This window comes from Gymnoscopelus braueri (assembly GCF_963280865.1).
Source record: "Gymnoscopelus braueri genome assembly, chromosome: 10".
Lineage (NCBI taxonomy): Eukaryota > Metazoa > Chordata > Actinopteri > Myctophiformes > Myctophidae > Gymnoscopelus > Gymnoscopelus braueri.
The window spans coordinates 3,783,823-3,802,886 of record NC_137611.1 but is presented as its reverse complement, the minus strand read 5'-3'; the positions used below and the strand labels follow the sequence as shown (position 1 = coordinate 3,802,886).

The window sequence follows — 19,064 nt, the reverse complement described above, 5'->3', positions numbered from 1 at the left end:
GGACAGCTGAGAGGGAGACTGTGTATGAGTGTACTAATGTACACTGTAAAATCCAATAAGTTAACCTTACTAGAAAAAAGTTGGGAAATCGGTTCCAGCTAGTCAAGTTTACTTGATCATTTACTAGTCAAGGTTACTTGATCATTTACTGGTAAAGGTTACTTGATCATTGACTTGGTAAAGGTTACTTGATCATTTACTGGTAAAGGTTACTTGATTATTTACTTGGTAAAGGTTACTTGATCATTTACTAGTCAAGGTTACTTGATCATTTACTGGTAAAGGTTACTTGATTATTTACTTGGTAAAGGTTACTTGATCATTTACTAGTCAAGGTTACTTGATCATTGACTTGGTAAAGGTTACTTGATCATTTACTGGTAAAGGTTACTTGATCATTTACTAGTCAAGGTTACTTGATCATTGACTTGGTAAAGGTTACTTGATCATTGACTTGGTAAAGGTTACTTGATCATTATTTAGTAAAGGTTACTTGATCATTTATGTGGTAAAGGTTACCTGATCATTATTAAGTAAAGTTCACTTGATCATTATTTAGTAAAGTTCCCTTGATCATTTACTCATCCATTACATTAATGAAAATTAAAAGTTTGCATGATCCCATTTAGACAGACAACACATTTGGAATACCGTAGGTTTATTCCTTGACAATAATATGAACAATTAACAATTTGTCACATGAGCTCAAACAGCAGCATCCAATTTAAAATGTACAGTAAAGGCATTTTACAGAACTAAATTGTATAAAAAATGATATAATTCTATAAGTATAAGAATTTGCAGCTCAAGAGTGCTTAAAAGGAATAAAAGTGGCTTTGTTCAGAACTCCTATCACTAACATATGTTTTTTTTTTACAATTTCTAAATAAAAGCTGACAATTGTGGAAATCAAAAATCAAATCCCGACCTTTAAAGGGATAGTTCACCCCAAAATGAAAATTTTCTATCGATTAGTCACCCCATGGAGACTTGAATTCATGCTATTTTTTGTCGCATTCCTAAGCCAATAATTTGATGTCCGGTAGGAGACACAAAGAGTCTCCTTTGCATCTCCTACCGAAACCGCTGCCTACAGGTCCGCTGGTCATCGAATTATTGGCTTAGGAATGAGACAAAAAAATTCAAGTCTCCATAGGGTGACTAATCAATAGGAAAAACAAATTTTTGGGGTGAACTATACCTTTAATATAACAAAATCTGAACATTTAATACTGTACTAACTTTGCAGACCAAACCAACGGTCTGACAAACTGACAAGTGCTCTAGTAATACAAATGGTTTAATTAATAAAGCCTAACGGGCCATCCACACCAAGCACTATATATACACATTTTTAATTTATTTTATTTTATAGAATTTAGAGTAGCCAATGATTGTGAACCTCTTTTCGTCCACAAAGTCATTATGCCAATTAATTCCTCACACATTTATGTGTTGCTACTGCAAATGTAGCCTAGTAGCCCCTCCATCCTTCTCCTCCTGTTCAACACAACTAAAGACGAACAGTATCTGTGTTGATGATGACAATATGAGTGATTTGCTGGAACTCTGGAAGACATGAACAACTGCCAACTGAAATGATCATGTCTGCACTGTATTTAAACTAAATAATTCTACAACGATATGATTGACAAAAGTGCTATGCTTAGTGTGGACAGCCCCATAACAGTTTGAAAGAGAACATTATTTCACACATGAACATGTGAACACTTGGCAATTTCAAAAAAGTGCCTTACTTTTACTTAATGGTATTACATTCAAAGTCTTGAGAATTTGCAGCTCTAAAGTACTTAAAATGAATAAAAGTGGCTTCATTTAGAACTCCTATCACTACAACATTTTCTCATGCATGAGAAAAATAAAATGCATGCATTTTAGTCTACTGTCTCAAAGGAGGGCTGAGGACAACCTGCCTACCAGTGACCCACTATACAATCTTTCTAAAATGACAGGAGGTTTTTAAGACTTTGCAGTTTGGGGGGTAGTTTTTCCTTTCCCAAGCCAAGCATCACTCTTTGAATGAAGTTCAAAGTGTTCTTCATATCATTAGGGTAGTTCAAATTTAGTGCATATGTCAGGCCAAACAGCAGGCACAGTGCTTGAGGGAGGTTCTGGAGATTATCCATGACAATACCTCCTTCGAGGATGACGGCTGTTGACACTGGCTTAAGGTCGATACCATCTGAGGGAGGTGAATCTTCACTGCTCACAGTCAGCAATCCGACCGATACCTCTGTCCAGGCGTCTTCGATGTCACAATCCTGTATAGAACCAAACAAAAACATTACAACAGGGAAATGTAGATCACTTCACACACATCTGCATTTAGAAGTTTTATCAACATTGGTAGGCCTACTGTTTTTTGACGTGTATTACTCACTGTAAACTTAATCAGCACAGTAAAATGTGTTATCTATGAAAATATTTTAGGTTAGAAATAAGCAACTTGGTAACAAACATTCTGCATAGTGGCCATCTCTCTCTCCCTTGAGCAGCGTGCACTTGCAGGCTATAAACACCAACACTGCACACCATGTGAGTGAGATTCCACTGTGCTATAGCCTGAAGGGATGGAACCTTCCGATTGGTTGCGAGGCCGTTTCAGACTGAAAATTCAAAATATAATTAACGAAAATGTAATTTCACTGGACCTTTAAGATGTAACTTACCACGGCAGTGTTGTAGAAACTGCTGGGGTCCTCTCCAAGCAGAAGAGGGAGGCCTCGGAGAACAAGTGTACGCAGCGCTGTCACGTCTGGTTTCTATAAGTGGATAATAAACAAATAAAGTTCAAAATCTGACCCTCAAAAGTTACAGTACAGTTACAGCATGAGACACATGTCACCACAATTTATGCTTTATAGTGCATAGAACAGTTACTGATTGGAGGTGTGATTTAAATAGTACAATCCACAGCATTTAGTTATCAACAACAATCAATAGTTAGCAATATCACAACACTTGATGTATTATAAATCGCCAACACTAAAACACTCATACAGCCAGGAAGCTATACAAGTACTATTTGGGGTTATAGGTTGTACATAAACTGGGTCATGATAAATACAAATATAAGCAGCATGTTGTAGACTTACCCCATCAATTTTCTGCACAATTCCGGACAATTTCTCTCTAATGGCACCTTTCTTGGACTTTAAGATAGTGACCAATTGTGGTGTGTAACGATCCAGAGCATCAAAGAAGTCCGTCTCTAGGTGAGTGGTGGTGATCCTGTTAAACTCAGCATAAACCTACAACACAACAAACCACAGAACAAAATACAGTGACTAAATACATTTGAAAGTGTGTATGGTGCAAGCCTAAAATTACATGCATGTTATTATAGGGTATAACCAAAAAGCCTATGAATAACAGTACTTACTTGTCTCTCTCTAAAAAGAGCTGGCCACCGCTCCTTCATCGTTGTCACTGGAGGTTCGTCCACCACAATCTCCCGTCTACGCAGTGCAAAGGTCTGGTCCATCATTACAGCAATGCCACTTGCACTGGGGTTCCGTTTTTTCATTTCTTCCACTAGGTGCTTTCTCTGCTGCTCTAGCGTAGCTTCATCCTTCCCGTCAGGGAGATCCGGTAGGTAATTTGCCTCATTCCTTTTCGGTCTTTTGAGGCCTCTTGCTGCAGTGGCACCTCTTCTCCCTCCATTTATAGCAACCTCCAAAAAACACCCTGATTTTCTCAGTTTATTGCGGTAGTTTCCCATTTTGTAGTACAAATTAGTTGTCCAGGAAGAACATCCATCTGTGGAGCCTGGTTCTGTCAGGCAGGGATGCTTGCGTATGAGAGCTAAAGCCACAGCATGGACATGGTGTTCTTTTGGATACGCCAAATATTTGAACATCTCTTCAGAAAGCTTTTTCTTTATTTCATACTTCATTTGCCAGCTTGGATTGAGGCATTTTTGGTCTTTTAGATACACAGCATTAGCCTGTCTTAGTTGGTGTTCCACCTCAACTGGGAACATTGGAATGTCAAAAACATCTGGCCAATGATCTGGTCTTGTTGTTGCTGAAGATGATGTGGAGGGAATCTCAACAACGGATGAAGTGGACGGAATCTCGATATCTCCTGAGGCACCAGGTTGAGTGTCAACAATGGGCACCAGGTTCAGTGTCAATGGAATGACCTTCACAGTAGCTTTTCCATCTGGCAGGTCTTCTATGTCATCAAGGTTGCTGAAGGGGGAATTATGGAATTCAGTGTCTTCGTACTGAAGTTTGAAGTCATCCTGCAGCTGGCATTTTTCTGTTACTTTTATCTTCAGCTCTTCAAGCGTTTCTGGTTTTCTATTCAGTGTCACTTTCCTTATGTCATGTTCATTTATGATGATTCTCAATTTATAGGTGTCCATGGTCCTACAGAGTGAATAAACATATATTTAGTGTCCTTTCCATATACTCATTCAACATGATATGTAACGCTTTAGTGTCACATACACATTTCCTTTCACTTGATAGGAGGATAAGGGGAAAACATCATTCAGCTCAGACAGCTGTGTGACTGTGAGAGACCCTGCCCCACTGGTGCACAACTCGTACGCACGTAAATGCAGTATACTGACCAGGATTACTGCATGTTTTTGTGAGGGTACCTACCCTAGGGAACATGGGGAGAACATGCAAACTCCACACAGAAAGGCCCTTTCACCAACCCCACCCAGGGTATGGGCACTGATGACGCGGAGGAGAGAACACACCCCCCAGCGCCCACAGCGTACATACTTTTGGTACTTTAACGGTTTTTAAATCTGGTAGCATCACACACTGCAGGATAATCTTATATAAGATGCTCTCATCAGAGAAATTACTTCTCTTCTGGAGGTCCCTGGCACAATATATATTTTCAGACGGGGCCAAATACATATAGTACATTTGGGGGTCCCTGACATGACAAAGTTTGATAACGTGTGAGTTTGATAATGTGATTTTGATGCAAGTTCATACTTTGGCTCTCCGGTGGCAGACAGCAGGGCTCCTCCTTTGGGGTCATTGGGACCATTTCCCAGCAGGGCTCTGGGAGGAAGACCAACAGGTCCTGAGAGACATATAGTAAAACATACATAAGAGAGTAGTGGTCTATCATTTATTACAGTATAACCTGTGAGTAGTGGTCTATAATTTGTTGCTTTAACAGGTCAGCTGAGCCACGTTATGGAGGATTCATCTGAAATGCCCTTTCTTTTGCAGTGCCCTTTGATTAGAAAATGTGTTCAAACGCAATTGAGTATTGAGAAACCATTATGCACACAGCATGCGCAAATGGTAATGTAGGTAATTAATGTATTTGTGCAAGATGACCCTGCTATATAAAATGTGTATATTACTCGTTCATGTTCAAATAGCTCAATCCATGCTGTAGGCCTAAGTGATGGGCTGTATTTACGCACCTGCTTGTCATTAATGCATAACAAAAAATGATGACCTTTATTTTTATCAGATGTCCGATAAATTTGAATCATTCCGGACATTAGGACCGGAAGATTAAAATCCTAGCGTGACCCCTGGTCTGTATAAGTGAATGTAAAAAAAAATCAATCACGGGGATCTCGGGATGATCACCACCTCAATTATTCGATGAATCCAAAAAGTTATCAATAGAATAATCTCTAAGAAAATAATGGATAGATGCAGTTGTAGATACCTGTTCTAGAAAAGACCGGGGTAACTGGAACGGTGGTGGAGGGCTTCCTCAGAGGCAGGTTGGGACTAGCCGCAGTGGGACTGAACGAACCACAGACCGGGGTGACTGGAGCGGTGGTGGAGGGCTTCCTCAGGGGCAGGTTGGGACTAGCCGCTGTGGGACTGAACGAACCGCAGACCGGGGTGACTGGAGCGGTGGTGGAGGGCTTCCTCAGAGGCAGGTTGGGACTAGCCGCAGTGGGACTGAACGAACCGCTCATTGCATCACTCTACAAATATCTGTCAAGTTGAAGAAAAAGAAAAACTTGCAATTATCATCCAACACTTAAAACCTGATCGATATGATCGATAGTGATACTTCATCTCATAACGGTGTCGCATGTCGAAAAACAGCAGACCTACAAGCTCACAACGTGTCGCCCCAGTCTGCTATTTTCCAGCGCAGGACATCTTGTCAAAAATGGATCAATGAGGCAACCACATTTACCCATGTTGTCTTAACCCTTTAAGACCGGGCTCATAGCGTGGCACTGAGTGCCGCGCTATGAGCTTGTATATCTGCTAATTTTGAATAGCCAAAGAAATCTAAAATGACAGAGATGCGTTCCCGGATCGAATGGGTTAAAATTGGCTTACAGGAGGTCCGCCCGGGACCTCTCATGTAAGCATGAATCAGCCATAACCATATAAGGAGTTCCCAATGCAGCTACGCCCAATTATGGAGTGTTGTCTAACCTAAATGTGTCATCATGGAATCAGCAAACAAATTAGTCAGCTGCATACACCTCTAGTGTAATAAAGTGTCCATCACCTTACAGCCTGGGTTGTACTGCATACAGCACTAGTGCTGTATGCAGTACAACCCAGGCTGTAAGGTGATGGACACTATTACACTAGAGGTGTATGCAGCTGACTAATTTGTGCCATGGTTATGGCTGATTCATGGTTACATGAGAGGTCCCGGGCGGACCTCCTGTAAGACAATTTTAGCTGCATTGGGATCTCCTTATATGGTTACAATGTCACATTCCTCTAAAGCATATTTTCATATATCGCCCTGATAGTTCAATTGGACTGTTAATTCCCGACTAAACCCATGTTGCTCTGTAACTCGTGGGTTAAAAGGTGCCAACCTGTTCCTGGATGTCCTTGTAGTCAGATGATGGGCAGTGCCTGTTGGCAGGAAGGTAGCTGAGGTGATCCTGTTCAGGGCCCAGGCTGACTCCAACTGCGCACCTATACAAAACACAAAGGAGTCATTTTACACCAATGTCACATGGTGAGAATACAAGTTTTATCTGAACACCAAGTGCTCTGTCACAGGCTGACCCTGCCAGAGAATGCTTTTCATGTCAGCTGATAGAAAACCACCCAGATAGCATTATGTGAAACCCCAAAGTTGTGCGGAGGGTAACCGCCTTAGGGTCTAAGCTCTGTGGGGTGCAGTGCTCTGCCCTTCAGCATCTCTATGACCAGAGGACAGTGAAGAAAGCAGGAAAGAATCCGAGGGACCCAACTCATAACCTCAGCACCTGGGTAAAAACAGTCTAACATCTAAGAAACATAGTTACTGTTAATTATTGTTTATTTAACCATTATTTTAAATGAAACCCCCACCTGAGGTGTGCAGTTCTTCCTCTTGAGGAATCCCACCCTAAATTCTCCACACCAGGTGTGGAGAATTTAGATCGAAGGATTGGGTCTACACAGGAGAAAAAAACATTATATAAACAATTGTAAAATTAGAAGATTTTAAAAAATCACTAAGAGTCTGTGCTTATAAGAGAGTATGCAAGCAGTAGTGCTCTTTGATAAACACACCCATTGTGTGACAACAGTTTGTGCGATTTATATTATTATAATTGTGACAGGCTTAACCCAAGGCACCATGAGCTGACAACAATAGCCTTAAAGGAGTTCACCCAAAAAATTACTTATTTTCTATCAATTACACACCCCATGAAGCCTTGATTTCATGGATTTATTTTTGTTTTTGTGGCATTCCTAAGACAATAATTTGATGACCGTGTGTATTTCCGGTAGGAGACACAAATAATCTACTTTGTGTCTCCTACCGGATACATTAGCCGGTAGGAGACGGGAATCAAATTATTAGCTTAGGAATACGACAAAAACAAAAAATAATCCATGGATTCAAGGCTTCATAGGGTGTGCAATTGATAGAAAATAAGTCATTTTTGGGGTGAACTCCTCCTTTAACCCTAACCCTGTTTTCAACATGGGGGGGGAAATAGATAATGATGGAAAACATTCAACATGGATATTCAACCTATATCTCATGTTCTAATGCAAGTACATCAACAATACATAGTGGCAAAAACAACATGTCTGCTATGTCAGTGGTACTCAAAGTGGGGCCCAGGGACCCCCAGGGTCCTTGAAGGGGTTCCAGAGGGGCACCAGCAAAAAAAACAATATAGCATCACAATCAGTTTGACCACATTAACCCTAATATTCAGAAATAACTGTCCTACAAGCTTGTGAGCTTGTAGATCTGCCATTTGAGGAATTTTGAAAAATCTTGGAATTATTTGGAAGAAAATTAACACAAACTTTCGGGGGTCCCTGGTTCAGATGGGGGTCTGTATCCAAACATATCTATTTAGAGGGCCTTAAGATGAAAATGTTGGAGAACCACTGTTCTGTTTATTGTCTACACGAAATACACAGAAGACAGGGTATTTCTGCCACACTATTGACCTATTAACACCATGCCAATGGTTAAAGAAACAATGAATTACACACCAACACAACCCTGCAACATAACATGGATTTCCATTTCAAATGTGTCCACAAAGCGTCTATAAGGCATGTTATCTTGTGTAGGATAGCCTACACCAACGTTAGTGTAGTTGCATTGCAAACGCTGTTTAACCCCAACAACAACAAGCCTCGTTTAGCGACGCATCTACACAGTGGATGCAAATCCTCACTTATATCTCGCCCTACGGCGTGTCGCACGCCGAAAATGGCAGATCTACAAGGTCACAACGCGTTGTGGATGCGACGCGTTGAGAGCTTGCAACTCCAATATTTGTTGGACGTGCGAGGTCCGCCGAAGCATCATGTCTTAGCCATGGTTCAACCTGGTGTTTGCACTTTCTCCATCTAAACGCATACGTCTTCATAAACGTACAGATTATAAAATATAAAGTGCTTACCCCGCGGCCATGGATGTAACAAGTTGAATCGAGCGGGTCTAAGTACCCGTATAATCCGTATTGTTAAATAAAAAGCATTTTAATCCGATTGGTGGCCATTTTGTCCGAATTGTCATCAAATGCTTTCAACTACGCGACCCTATCGGTTGGGAGGTGTATTTCACTCTGATACATTATCTCTCTATGAGAAAATTGCCGGCGATCGGATTAAAATGCTTTTTATTGAACAAAACTGAAGATACGGGTACTTAGACCCACTCGATTCAAATTGTACCATCCATGGCCGTGTGGTCAGCACTTTATATTTGAAATCTGAACGTTTATGTAGATGTACTGGTTGTAATGGAGAAAGTGCCAAAGCTATTTCAGGTTTAAGTAGGCTAAGTTTTCATGTGGTGGAAAAAACATTTCCAGTCGAAACCAGTCATCAATATTGACGTAACGTTTGGCAAATGTTCACTAACATAATGGCAGCAGTCAGATACACAAATTCACACTAGATAACTTACCTTATCGACGAAATAATGTCTTTAATTGTAGAAAACAAAACGTGTTGCTTCCTTCTTCCAAACAAATTACAACCCAGGTGTTGCTGCTCATCTGATTGCAACTTGTTTCAAAATGTGTGCAGTGTGCAATCTGCGCATGCTCACATTAAGGCACGCCCAGCCAGAGTGACGTTACTGATCAATATAAAGTGTTCTAAAATACGAATTATAAGTAAACCATACTTAAACCACAGTGCAATTAATTGTTACTAGCTCTTGGTAAGTGATCTAAAATATAAATAATAAATAGATATTACTAAACTGGTAGGCCTAGACAAGGTTCATTGTTTGAGGAGAAGAAACTCACAGCAAAGCAAAATTTAAATGTGCTGTTTGATCTGTTAAAAGACACTCTGAGAGCAGACTCACTTGTCTAGTAAGCTACAAAGCAAAGACCTGTATGATTTTTGGAAAGAGGTCTAAGTAATGAACAACAGTAAAACATCGGACCCTACCCACTAACATAGAGGGTGCAACAACAAGCAGGGGTCATCGCCATGCTGGCTTGTGGTGGACATTTTATTCAAAATTTAAAAAAATCCATGGACATTGAGCAGACAATAATATTACCAGAAACACATAAAGAGCTAACCCTGAATGACCATAACAGGTCTGTAAGAGTGTACAAATGGGGTCCATTTGGTTCCATTTGTACACTCTTACGCCATACACACAGTTAAAACAAGCGCTTTATGGCTGCCTTATGCCTTACATGAAGCATAAGGCCGTTTCAATTCATTCCCTATGGAAGTCACGTGGTTTGATAAGGCTGACTTGCCTTATGGGAGGGGGGATAAAGCCAGAGAGCCGTGAGGCACGCATAAAACAGCAAACCACGTGACTTCCATAGGGAATGAATTGAAACGGCCTTATGCTTCACGTAAGGCATAAGGCAGCCATAAAGCGCTTGTTTTAACTGTGTGTATGCGGCCTCAGAGTTATGGGGGTCCTTGACAATTAGATGCTTGAGAACCACTACTAGTGGACTCCTAATGTGCCATAATGTCAAAGTAAATCAGTACCATGACATATTGTGTACGGACAAATTGATGACCCCTGACAACAATGCATGTGGCATGCATCACATCACAGCAGGACACCTCAAATTTGCAATCAATAAAATCTGCCCATTACTGGCCTTGTGTTTTACAGGTCTGTTGGGTCATGGGGTCATGGGTACAATTTGTAGCTGTCCTTAAAGACAAGGCAGGTAAACTAAACAACAGCATTGACAACAATAGACCTATCGCTCTGGCCAGCATCCTCTCCAAAGTTTAGGAAACAATCATGCGTGTGCGCCTTGAAATGTTTGTCCTGACTGCAGATAACCAGTTTGGATTTAAAGAAACACGGCACAGACTTATGCATCTTTGCACTTAAAGAACTGATTGCCAGCTACAGTAGCCATAATTCCACTGTCTTCATGCTTCATTGTCATTGATGTGTCTCAAGCTTTTGACAGGATTAACCACTAAAACATGTTTCACAAGCTGCTTGATAGAGGCACACCTAGACACATTGTACGTATACTGGTGTTTTGGTATGCAAATCAGAAAATGCAGGTCAAATGGGGTAATGTTACATCTGCCCATTTCTCAGTTAGCAATGGTGTACGCCAAGGGAGGATTTTGTCTACCGTTTTATTCAACGTTTACATGAATGATCTATCCATTGAATTAAACAAGTGCAATATGGGCTGTCTGATAGGTAACTCTATCATCAATCAGCTTATGTACGGTGTACGCTGATGACCTGGTCGTGCTAAGTCCTTACAGTGGAGGGTTACAGCAGCTATTGAAAGTTTGCTCAAAGTATGCCAATGATCATGACATAAATTATAATGCAAAAAAGAGTATGATTATGAGAAGCCATGAGGACAATAAATCGTCTTTCCTAGCCTTTTACCTATGTGACAGTCATCTATTTGTGTGCCAGGAAATCAAGTATCTGGGACACATTGTTACTGACAATATCCAAGATGATAGAGATATGTGCCGCATACTTTATGCCCAGGCCAATATGCTGCTTTGCAGGTTCAGTGTGTGTTCTGATCCTGTCAAGTGTGCACTTTTTAAAGCATTTTGCACTCCCATGTATACAGCCTTCTTGTGGTGCACATACAAGAAGGGTAGTATGCGGAGGCTTAAGGTGGCATACAATGATGCCCTGAGGATTCTACTTAAGGTCCCTAGATGGCATAATGCCAGTCACTTATTTGTGACATGTGGTATCCACACTTGTGAGGCTCTCTTACCAAAAGTCAACTCATTGTAAGGTAACAACATCATCTAATAAAATAAAATGTCTATAATATCAATATAATATCTAATAAATCTAATATAATACAGTGACGTTGTTAGACCTTCAATAAAGTGAGTCCCGGGACTCACTGGTTGTCATTTGAATGAGTCCCACTAATCTTAGATTAGATGTAGGCCTATTTGACAGTGCAGAAGCATAATTGCTTCGATGCCTATAACAGTAACGAGTGTCAACGAGCGTCAGCTGGACCTGCACACCTGCCCTCAGTGCTCTAATTTGAAAGTGACTGGAGTCTGTCTCATTTCTCTGCAAAAGCCCTTGAATATGATGGAATATGATTAAGGATTACTGTGATTATGGTAAGCTCACATTTCATATCACTCCTGTAACTTATTTAAAAATGATTTTTTTAAAAATAACGTAAAAAAGCAATACTAAACACAGTGCAATTAAATGTTACTAGCTCTGGGCAAGTGTTCTAAACACAAATAACAAGTAAACAATACTAATCACAGTGCAAATAAATGTTACTAGCTCTGGGCAAGTGTTCTAAACACAAATAACAAGTAAACAATACTAAACACAGTGTAATTAAATGTTGCTAGCTTTGGGCAAGTGTTCTAAACACAAATAAGAAGTAAACAATACTAATCACAGTGCAAATAAATGTTACTAGCTCTGGGCAAGTGTTCTAAACACAAATAACAAGTAAACAATACTAAACACAGTGTAATTAAATGTTACTAGCTTTGGGCAAGTGTTCTAAACACAAATAAGAAGTAAACAATACTAATCACAGTGCAATTAAATGTTACTAGCTCTGGGCAAGTGTTCTAAACACAAATAACAAGTAAACAATACTAAACACAGTGCAATTAAATGTTACTAGCTCTGGGCAAGTGTTCTAAACACAAATAACAAGTAAACAATACTAATCACAGTGCAATTAAATGTTACTAGCTCTGGGCAAGTGTTCTAAACACAAATAACAAGTAAACAATACTAATCACAGTGCAATTAAATGTTACTAGCTCTGGGCAAGTGTTCTAAACACAAATAACAAGTAAACAATACTAATCACAGTGCAATTAAATGTTACTAGCTCTGGGCAAGTGTTCTAAACACAAATAACAAGTAAACAATACTAATCACAGTGCAATTAAATGTTACTAGCTCTGGGCAAGTGTTCTAAACACAAATAACAAGTAAACAATACTAATCACAGTGCAATTAAATGTTACTAGCTCTGGGCAAGTGTTCTAAACACAAATAACAAGTAAACAATACTAATCACAGTGCAATTAAATGTTACTAGCTCTGGGCAAGTGTTCTAAACACAAATAACAAGTAAACAATACTAATCACAGTGCAATTAAATGTTACTAGTTCTGGGAAAGTGTTCTAAAATACAAATAATAAGTAAACAACACTAAACACAGTGCATTTAAATGTTACTCGCTCTGGGCAAGTAAACAAAGATATGTTTACTCAAAACAATTAAGTAAATTATATTTTTTAGTACACGTTACTTGATTAAACCTAGTATTGTAACAAATGAGTAAAGCTAACTCATTTATCTAAGTAAAGATAGCTATTGGATTTTACAGTGCACATGGCATAACCAATCACCACAGAGCATAACCAATCACCACAGAGCATAACCAATCACCACAGAGCATAACCAATCACCACAGAGCATAACCAATCACCACAGAGCATAACCAATCACCACAGAGCATAACCAATCACCACAGAGCATAACCAAAACTCTGAGAAGCTACAGTAGCCGTTTGTAGAGGATCCAAAACTGAACTGCCTGAGCCTGGATCTTTCCCACACAGCAACGCCGGAAGCATGATTATGAATCCCACCAACGTTATAGGATAGGCCCGCCTTATACCTGTGTCTGATTGGCTCCCTGGCAGGCATAGTTTTATACTGAGGTTAGGGTTAAGGTTAGGTTTAGGCAAGCCCCCAGAACCACGGTAGAACAGTGAAGCGGCAAAGCCTGGTGGTCAAATCTGAGAATGAACTCGAAAATGCTTCATGCACGTGTATCTCCCGTTTGTGCGCATGCTCACGACGCCTCACGACTAGAGTCCTGCAGGCCCGCCAAAACGGGCCGGGCTAGGGCCGCTTCTGTATTTGAACATCGGGCCTAGGGCCGGGCTCGGGCTCACCGAACATTTTGCGCAGAAAATTTCACTCTGGTAACATAATCCGCCTCTCGCGAAACCCCGGTATAGTTCATGGTTGTGCAGCAGCACTAGCAGGCTAGCAGCCTACAGGCACGCTGCTAGTAGTAGTCACGTGACAACAACACACACACATGTCGCACAGAGTAGACGCACACACATTAGAAGCCTACACTTTTTCTTCACAGCGCGCTCGTGACTCAAAATGAGGAGTTTTTGTTTGTGTGTTACGCACTGGATTGGAACTATTTATGCAATATTATTCTTCACAGTTTACCTCAAAGAAAGGTAGGCCGTACTCTTTTGTTGTTGTTGTTGCTGGCTGGGTGAGGATCATGACGCTGCTGTCTTGACTTCTTGTGGTTGTGGGTTTGTTTATCAGAGCGCCAGAGTGCAGCCGGCTGCTGCTGCGCTGGCTGTGGTGCGCGCGCTCGAAAATAATCAATTAATAGTAATAAATAAATAAAGAGGTCTCGGGCTTCGGACGGGCTCGGGCTGTAAAATTGCGCCACCTACGGGCCACAGGCCCACATATTCGGCTCGTGCAGGGCTCTAGTCACGACCCGTGGAACCAATGGAATGGACCCATATTAGCCTCGCGTAGCCAGACGATATCACTGCAGCGTGGATATGAGTCTGGTGCCTCTATGAGGACGTTTTTTTTCCAAGGGGGCGGGATCAAAACCATGGCTCTGTACGCAATTGGTTAGACCTACAACCAACAACCAATCACAGTCTCGCATATTTTAATACTGGGCCCTGATTGGTTACCCACGTCTTCTGGAGCAGGAAACGGATTTCTCTATGGAGCGGTGCCAGACCCAAATCGCAGAGTGCAATTCTTTTTTTGCACTCGCAGATTCGTCTGGTCCCAGGATAGATCCATATTTGTTCCTAGGAACCAATATTTCTTACTTGCGGGTGCTTCAAAACGCCACTGAGCACTGGGGGGGCGGGGCAATCCGCCCTCTAGTTATATTATACCTCTATGGGTTTAGGCATAGTTGCAAAAAACGAGAACTGTCAATCACAGCGACTACTGGCCAATCACAGCGGGTTTTGCATAGAACTGCGGTTTGATTTGATCCATAATAACACGTCTAGTACCATGGTGGTTGGCAAACGCTGTGCCAAGGCACACTGGTGACCTGTCTAGTACCATCAGTGGCGGAAGTAAAAGGATCAATTTTGCAATGTAGAAATACTCCGTTACAAGTAAAAGTCCGGAATTCTAAATTTACTTGAGGAAAAGTACAAAAGTATTGGTATAAAAACGCATTTAGTGACATTAACATCCTCGTGATTCTTGTATGCCACCAAGCACATTCTTCTCATTCTACAAAGTGTAGAATGTTACAAAGTGAAGCCTGCATTTTGGGCGGGCGGGCGAACGAGAACTCTGCTCTCTCTCTCTCTCTCAGTGTGCCAATTAATGAAGACACGTTTTAGTCATTCAGGCGTAGGTGTAATCTAGCAAAAAAAAATAATAGTGGAACACAATGGCAGATACTTAATGGCAAGTCTAAGGGGCATGATGTTCAACTTATCTAGCTGGCTCATTAGCATGTGAAATGACATAGAGAAAGTGAAGCATCATATTGTAGTAATTGGTGCTGCAGCAATTCAGACGGACCCCAGGGTGCTGCAGCAATTCAGACGGACCCCAGGGTGACCCCAGGGTGCTGCAGCAATTCAGACGGACCCCCAGGGTGCTGCAGCAATTCAGACGGACCCCAGGGTGACCCCAGGGTGCTGCAGCAATTCAGACGGACCCCCAGGGTGCTGCAGCAATTCAGACGGACCCCAGGGTGCAGCGAGTAAGTGAGTAATTCAAACGAGTGGGTCGCCATCTAACTTGTTAAGCTTTGACATGCGGAAATGTGAAGCCACGTTACTGTACACTGTATAAGCCAGCGGGTTGTGTGTGTGTGTGTGTGTGTGTGTGTGTGTGTGTGTGTGTGTGTGTGTGTGTGTGTGTGTGTGTGTGTGTGTGTGTGTGTGTGTGTGTGTGTGTGTGTGTGTGTGTGTGTGTGTGTGTGTGTGTGTGTGTGTGTGTGTGTGTGTGTGTGTGTGTGAGTGAGTGAGTGAGTGAGTGAGTGAGTGAGTGAGTGAGTGAGTGAGTGAGTGTGTGTGTGCGTGCGTGCGTGCGTGCGTGCGTGCGTGCGTGCGTGCGTGCGTGCGTGCGTGCGTGCGTGCGTGCGTGCGTGCGTGTGTGTGAGTGTTTGTGCGCGTGTGTGTGTGTGTGTGTGTGTGTGTGTGTGTGTGTGTGTGTGTGTGCCACGCGAGTGATGGTTCCTCGCTGGCCAGTGGCAGATATTTAACCCATTAAGACCGGGAGCGCATCTGTGTCAATTTATTTGATTTATTTGGGCTATTCAAAAATAGCAGATCTACAAGCTCATAGCGCGGCACATGAGCTTGTATATCTGCTTTTTTTTTTTTTTATCGAGATTTGTGCAAATCTTTGAATATATATTTATACATTTTCTAAATCAAATCTTTGCTTCTGGGGGTCTGTGGAACTAAATATTTTGAGATGGGGGGTCCATGGACAAATACGCATTTTTTGGGGGGGTCCTTGACATGAAACAAAGTTTGAGAACCACTGATATATAGCAACATAAGAAAAACATAAATACATTTAGAAGACATTTGTAGAATCCCCCAGAAGCAAAGATGAGTTACAAATGTAAAAAAATATATATGCAAAGATTTGCCCAAATTTTCACAATTCTTTCCAAAAAATAGCAGATATACAAGCTCATAGCGCAGCACCCGGTGCAGTGCTATGAGCTTGTATATCTGCTATTTTTTTTTTAATAGCGAAATAAATCTAAAAAATGACACACAGATGCGTTCCCGGTCTCGAAGGGTTAAGCTCAAGGGGTGTTGCACGGAGCCAAGAGCATCACTAATGAGACTGGGGGTCCACAACTCCTTTGTCATGTATGTTCATACTGCTTCCCTTACACCAGGCAGGGGGGGGGTTGGGGAACTTTTTCAGCCCCCATGCTGAGTAGTCACGCCCTGGGAATCAGGCCTCATTAAAACATAGTAGTGGCTCGTGTCATGTTGGGGGGGGGACCGCGCCGCCAGAAATAGACTCCTGCGGCTGGACCCATTCGGTGTGGGGGGTAGGGGGGGTGATGCCAGCTGGTAAGTTCTAAGAAACACTACTGTGCCACACTTCATTACCCTCGGGGCGTAAACGTGTCTTAACTAGCAAGCCTCACTCACTCACACACCACTCAGCATTATCGTCAGCAAAACACTGAACAAAGCTGTGAAACAGAAGAGCCTGAGGGTGTAATGGGTAATGGGTAATGGGTAATGGTTAATGGCTAATGGGTAATGTGTAATGGGTAATGGCTAATGGGTAATGGGTAATGGCTAATGGGTAGGGATATTAAGCAATGCTTCAGCCTATACCTTTTTGGTCTTTTTGTGGTTATCTTTTCTTGATCAACTATTGTTGCTTTTTTACCTATTACTGTAATGTTACCACCAAATTGACTGAAATAAACTAAACTAAACTAATGTCCTCTAAGAAGACCATCAGGGTGAAAGAATGCATTAAAGAGCCTTTGGTTCAGAAAACTTAAAGGTATTTTTTGGTTAAAACAAAGCGTTTTTTGTTAAAAGGTTAAATAGCTGACAGTAATCATTGCTATTGAGTGTTTGTTCAGTAACCGGGTTCTCCCTGTCTCTCCATCTCTTTAATGAAGAGACAAATAATAGGTGGGAGGCCAAATGTCAGCCAATCGGGAGAGAGTACCCATTGATCAGCAAATATCATCGGATTGAGGTAATTATACGCTGGCAAGGGGATAGAAAACTATGTTTAATATCTTGGCAATCAATGTGTTAAGACCTGGAATGTCATTTTTTTATTTGAGCTAAAAAGCATTATTTTACACTTTGGCTATTCAAAAGATATAATGTTTTCACTCAAATCTTTGCTTCTGGGATCCCCTGGAACAACATATTTGGATATGGGGATCCGCGGCGGAATACAATAATTCTGGGGGTCCTTGACATGAAAAATAAGAATAATATCAGAATACTGTTGGGATTTAGGAGACATGTAGAATTGGCTTCAGGTCTTAAAGGAGCATTTCACTCCTGGAAGAACTTACAGTCATTCAATGTTAATAATATGTGTAGTAAATAACAGTAGCAAAATTAGAAATTTGCACCCTATGGCCAGAAAAATATCTGTGTGAAGTCTGTGTGTTTGACTGGGGTTTGACTGGACTGCTGCATTACTACAATGACCATAATGCTTTGGGGCACTGCCCTTCCTTGTGGGGAGGGGAGGCTGCGTGGGGGTGTGGTCTACATTGTAGTCAGGAAATAAGGTGAGATAAAGAGACTATGAGTCAAATGACTTTATATGGATACAAATCTAAAAAACACAAAAAACACACCAGGATCATGTTTATGGGTCCTAGACCTAGATAAAAATAAGGGTTTGATGCTAAATCGGCGAAATGTCCCTTCAATGGGTTAAGGCAGGAAGGAACTAAAAAGAAAATAGAATATACTTCAGGTAGAAAGACACACGCCTCTAGTTTGGGGGGACGGGGTCTATGAGTTCCCACGCAAGCTCTCACTAAATCTCCCGTAAACGAGGAGGAAGTGTTGTGAGCCGAAACGCTCCCAAACAAACATCACATCCCTCCTCTTCCTCTTTATCTGCAGAACCAACAGGGCGTGCAGCAGTCCCATAATAAAAACGTAGATGTAAAATGCGATAAAAAGCCAGCGTTCTTATGGTGGCTTTGTTCCGTTTCATTAGGCTTTTTAATCTGTTGGCTCCAGCTGTACCTACAGGTACCATTGCTGTGTGTCAAACCTGTGTGAACGCACCAGTTGAGCTGCTCAATGAACATTAACGTTTTTAACACCTTCAAAGTGAGGCCTCAGTGTGAGAGGTACTGTAGAGGTAGCGTTTGGGAACCACCATGGTACTATACAGGTCAAACAACATGACGCGGTACAAGTAACACACAGTGATAACACACACGCACACACACACGACTACAGTGTGTGACAGGGAAGCCAGGCTATAAAGCACAGTTAAGGCCTAATGATACGTAGAGGAACGTTCCTGACAAGGACGACGCCTCATTAGTGGGAATTGAGACAAAAAAAAGCTTCTCTAACCCGTTAAGACCCGAGGCCGATTCTACAAGATAA

At 41.5% G+C, this 19,064-nt stretch overlaps 2 protein-coding genes across 2 annotated transcripts in view; both read right to left on the bottom strand.

Moving 5' to 3' along the window:
- astn1 (astrotactin 1) overlaps positions 1–19,064 on the bottom strand; it is a gene marked incomplete at both ends in the record, with an annotated part of 727,677 nt that overhangs the window by 111,682 nt on the left and 596,931 nt on the right. The gene's annotated exons all lie outside the window — the stretch shown is intronic.
- LOC308092744 (uncharacterized protein) overlaps positions 1,309–19,064 on the bottom strand; it is a gene marked incomplete at its 5' end in the record, with an annotated part of 21,996 nt that continues 4,240 nt past the window's right edge. Inside the window, 8 exons of the mRNA XM_080438845.1 lie at positions 1,309–2,282; positions 2,691–2,783; positions 3,117–3,272; positions 3,404–4,394; positions 4,983–5,073; positions 5,680–5,947; positions 6,812–6,914; positions 7,296–7,380. Coding sequence (XP_080294971.1) covers positions 1,962–2,282; positions 2,691–2,783; positions 3,117–3,272; positions 3,404–4,394; positions 4,983–5,073; positions 5,680–5,947; positions 6,812–6,914; positions 7,296–7,380 — 2,108 coding nt within the window. The 3' untranslated portion in view covers positions 1,309–1,961. The remainder of the gene's footprint in view (positions 2,283–2,690; positions 2,784–3,116; positions 3,273–3,403; positions 4,395–4,982; positions 5,074–5,679; positions 5,948–6,811; positions 6,915–7,295; positions 7,381–19,064) is intronic.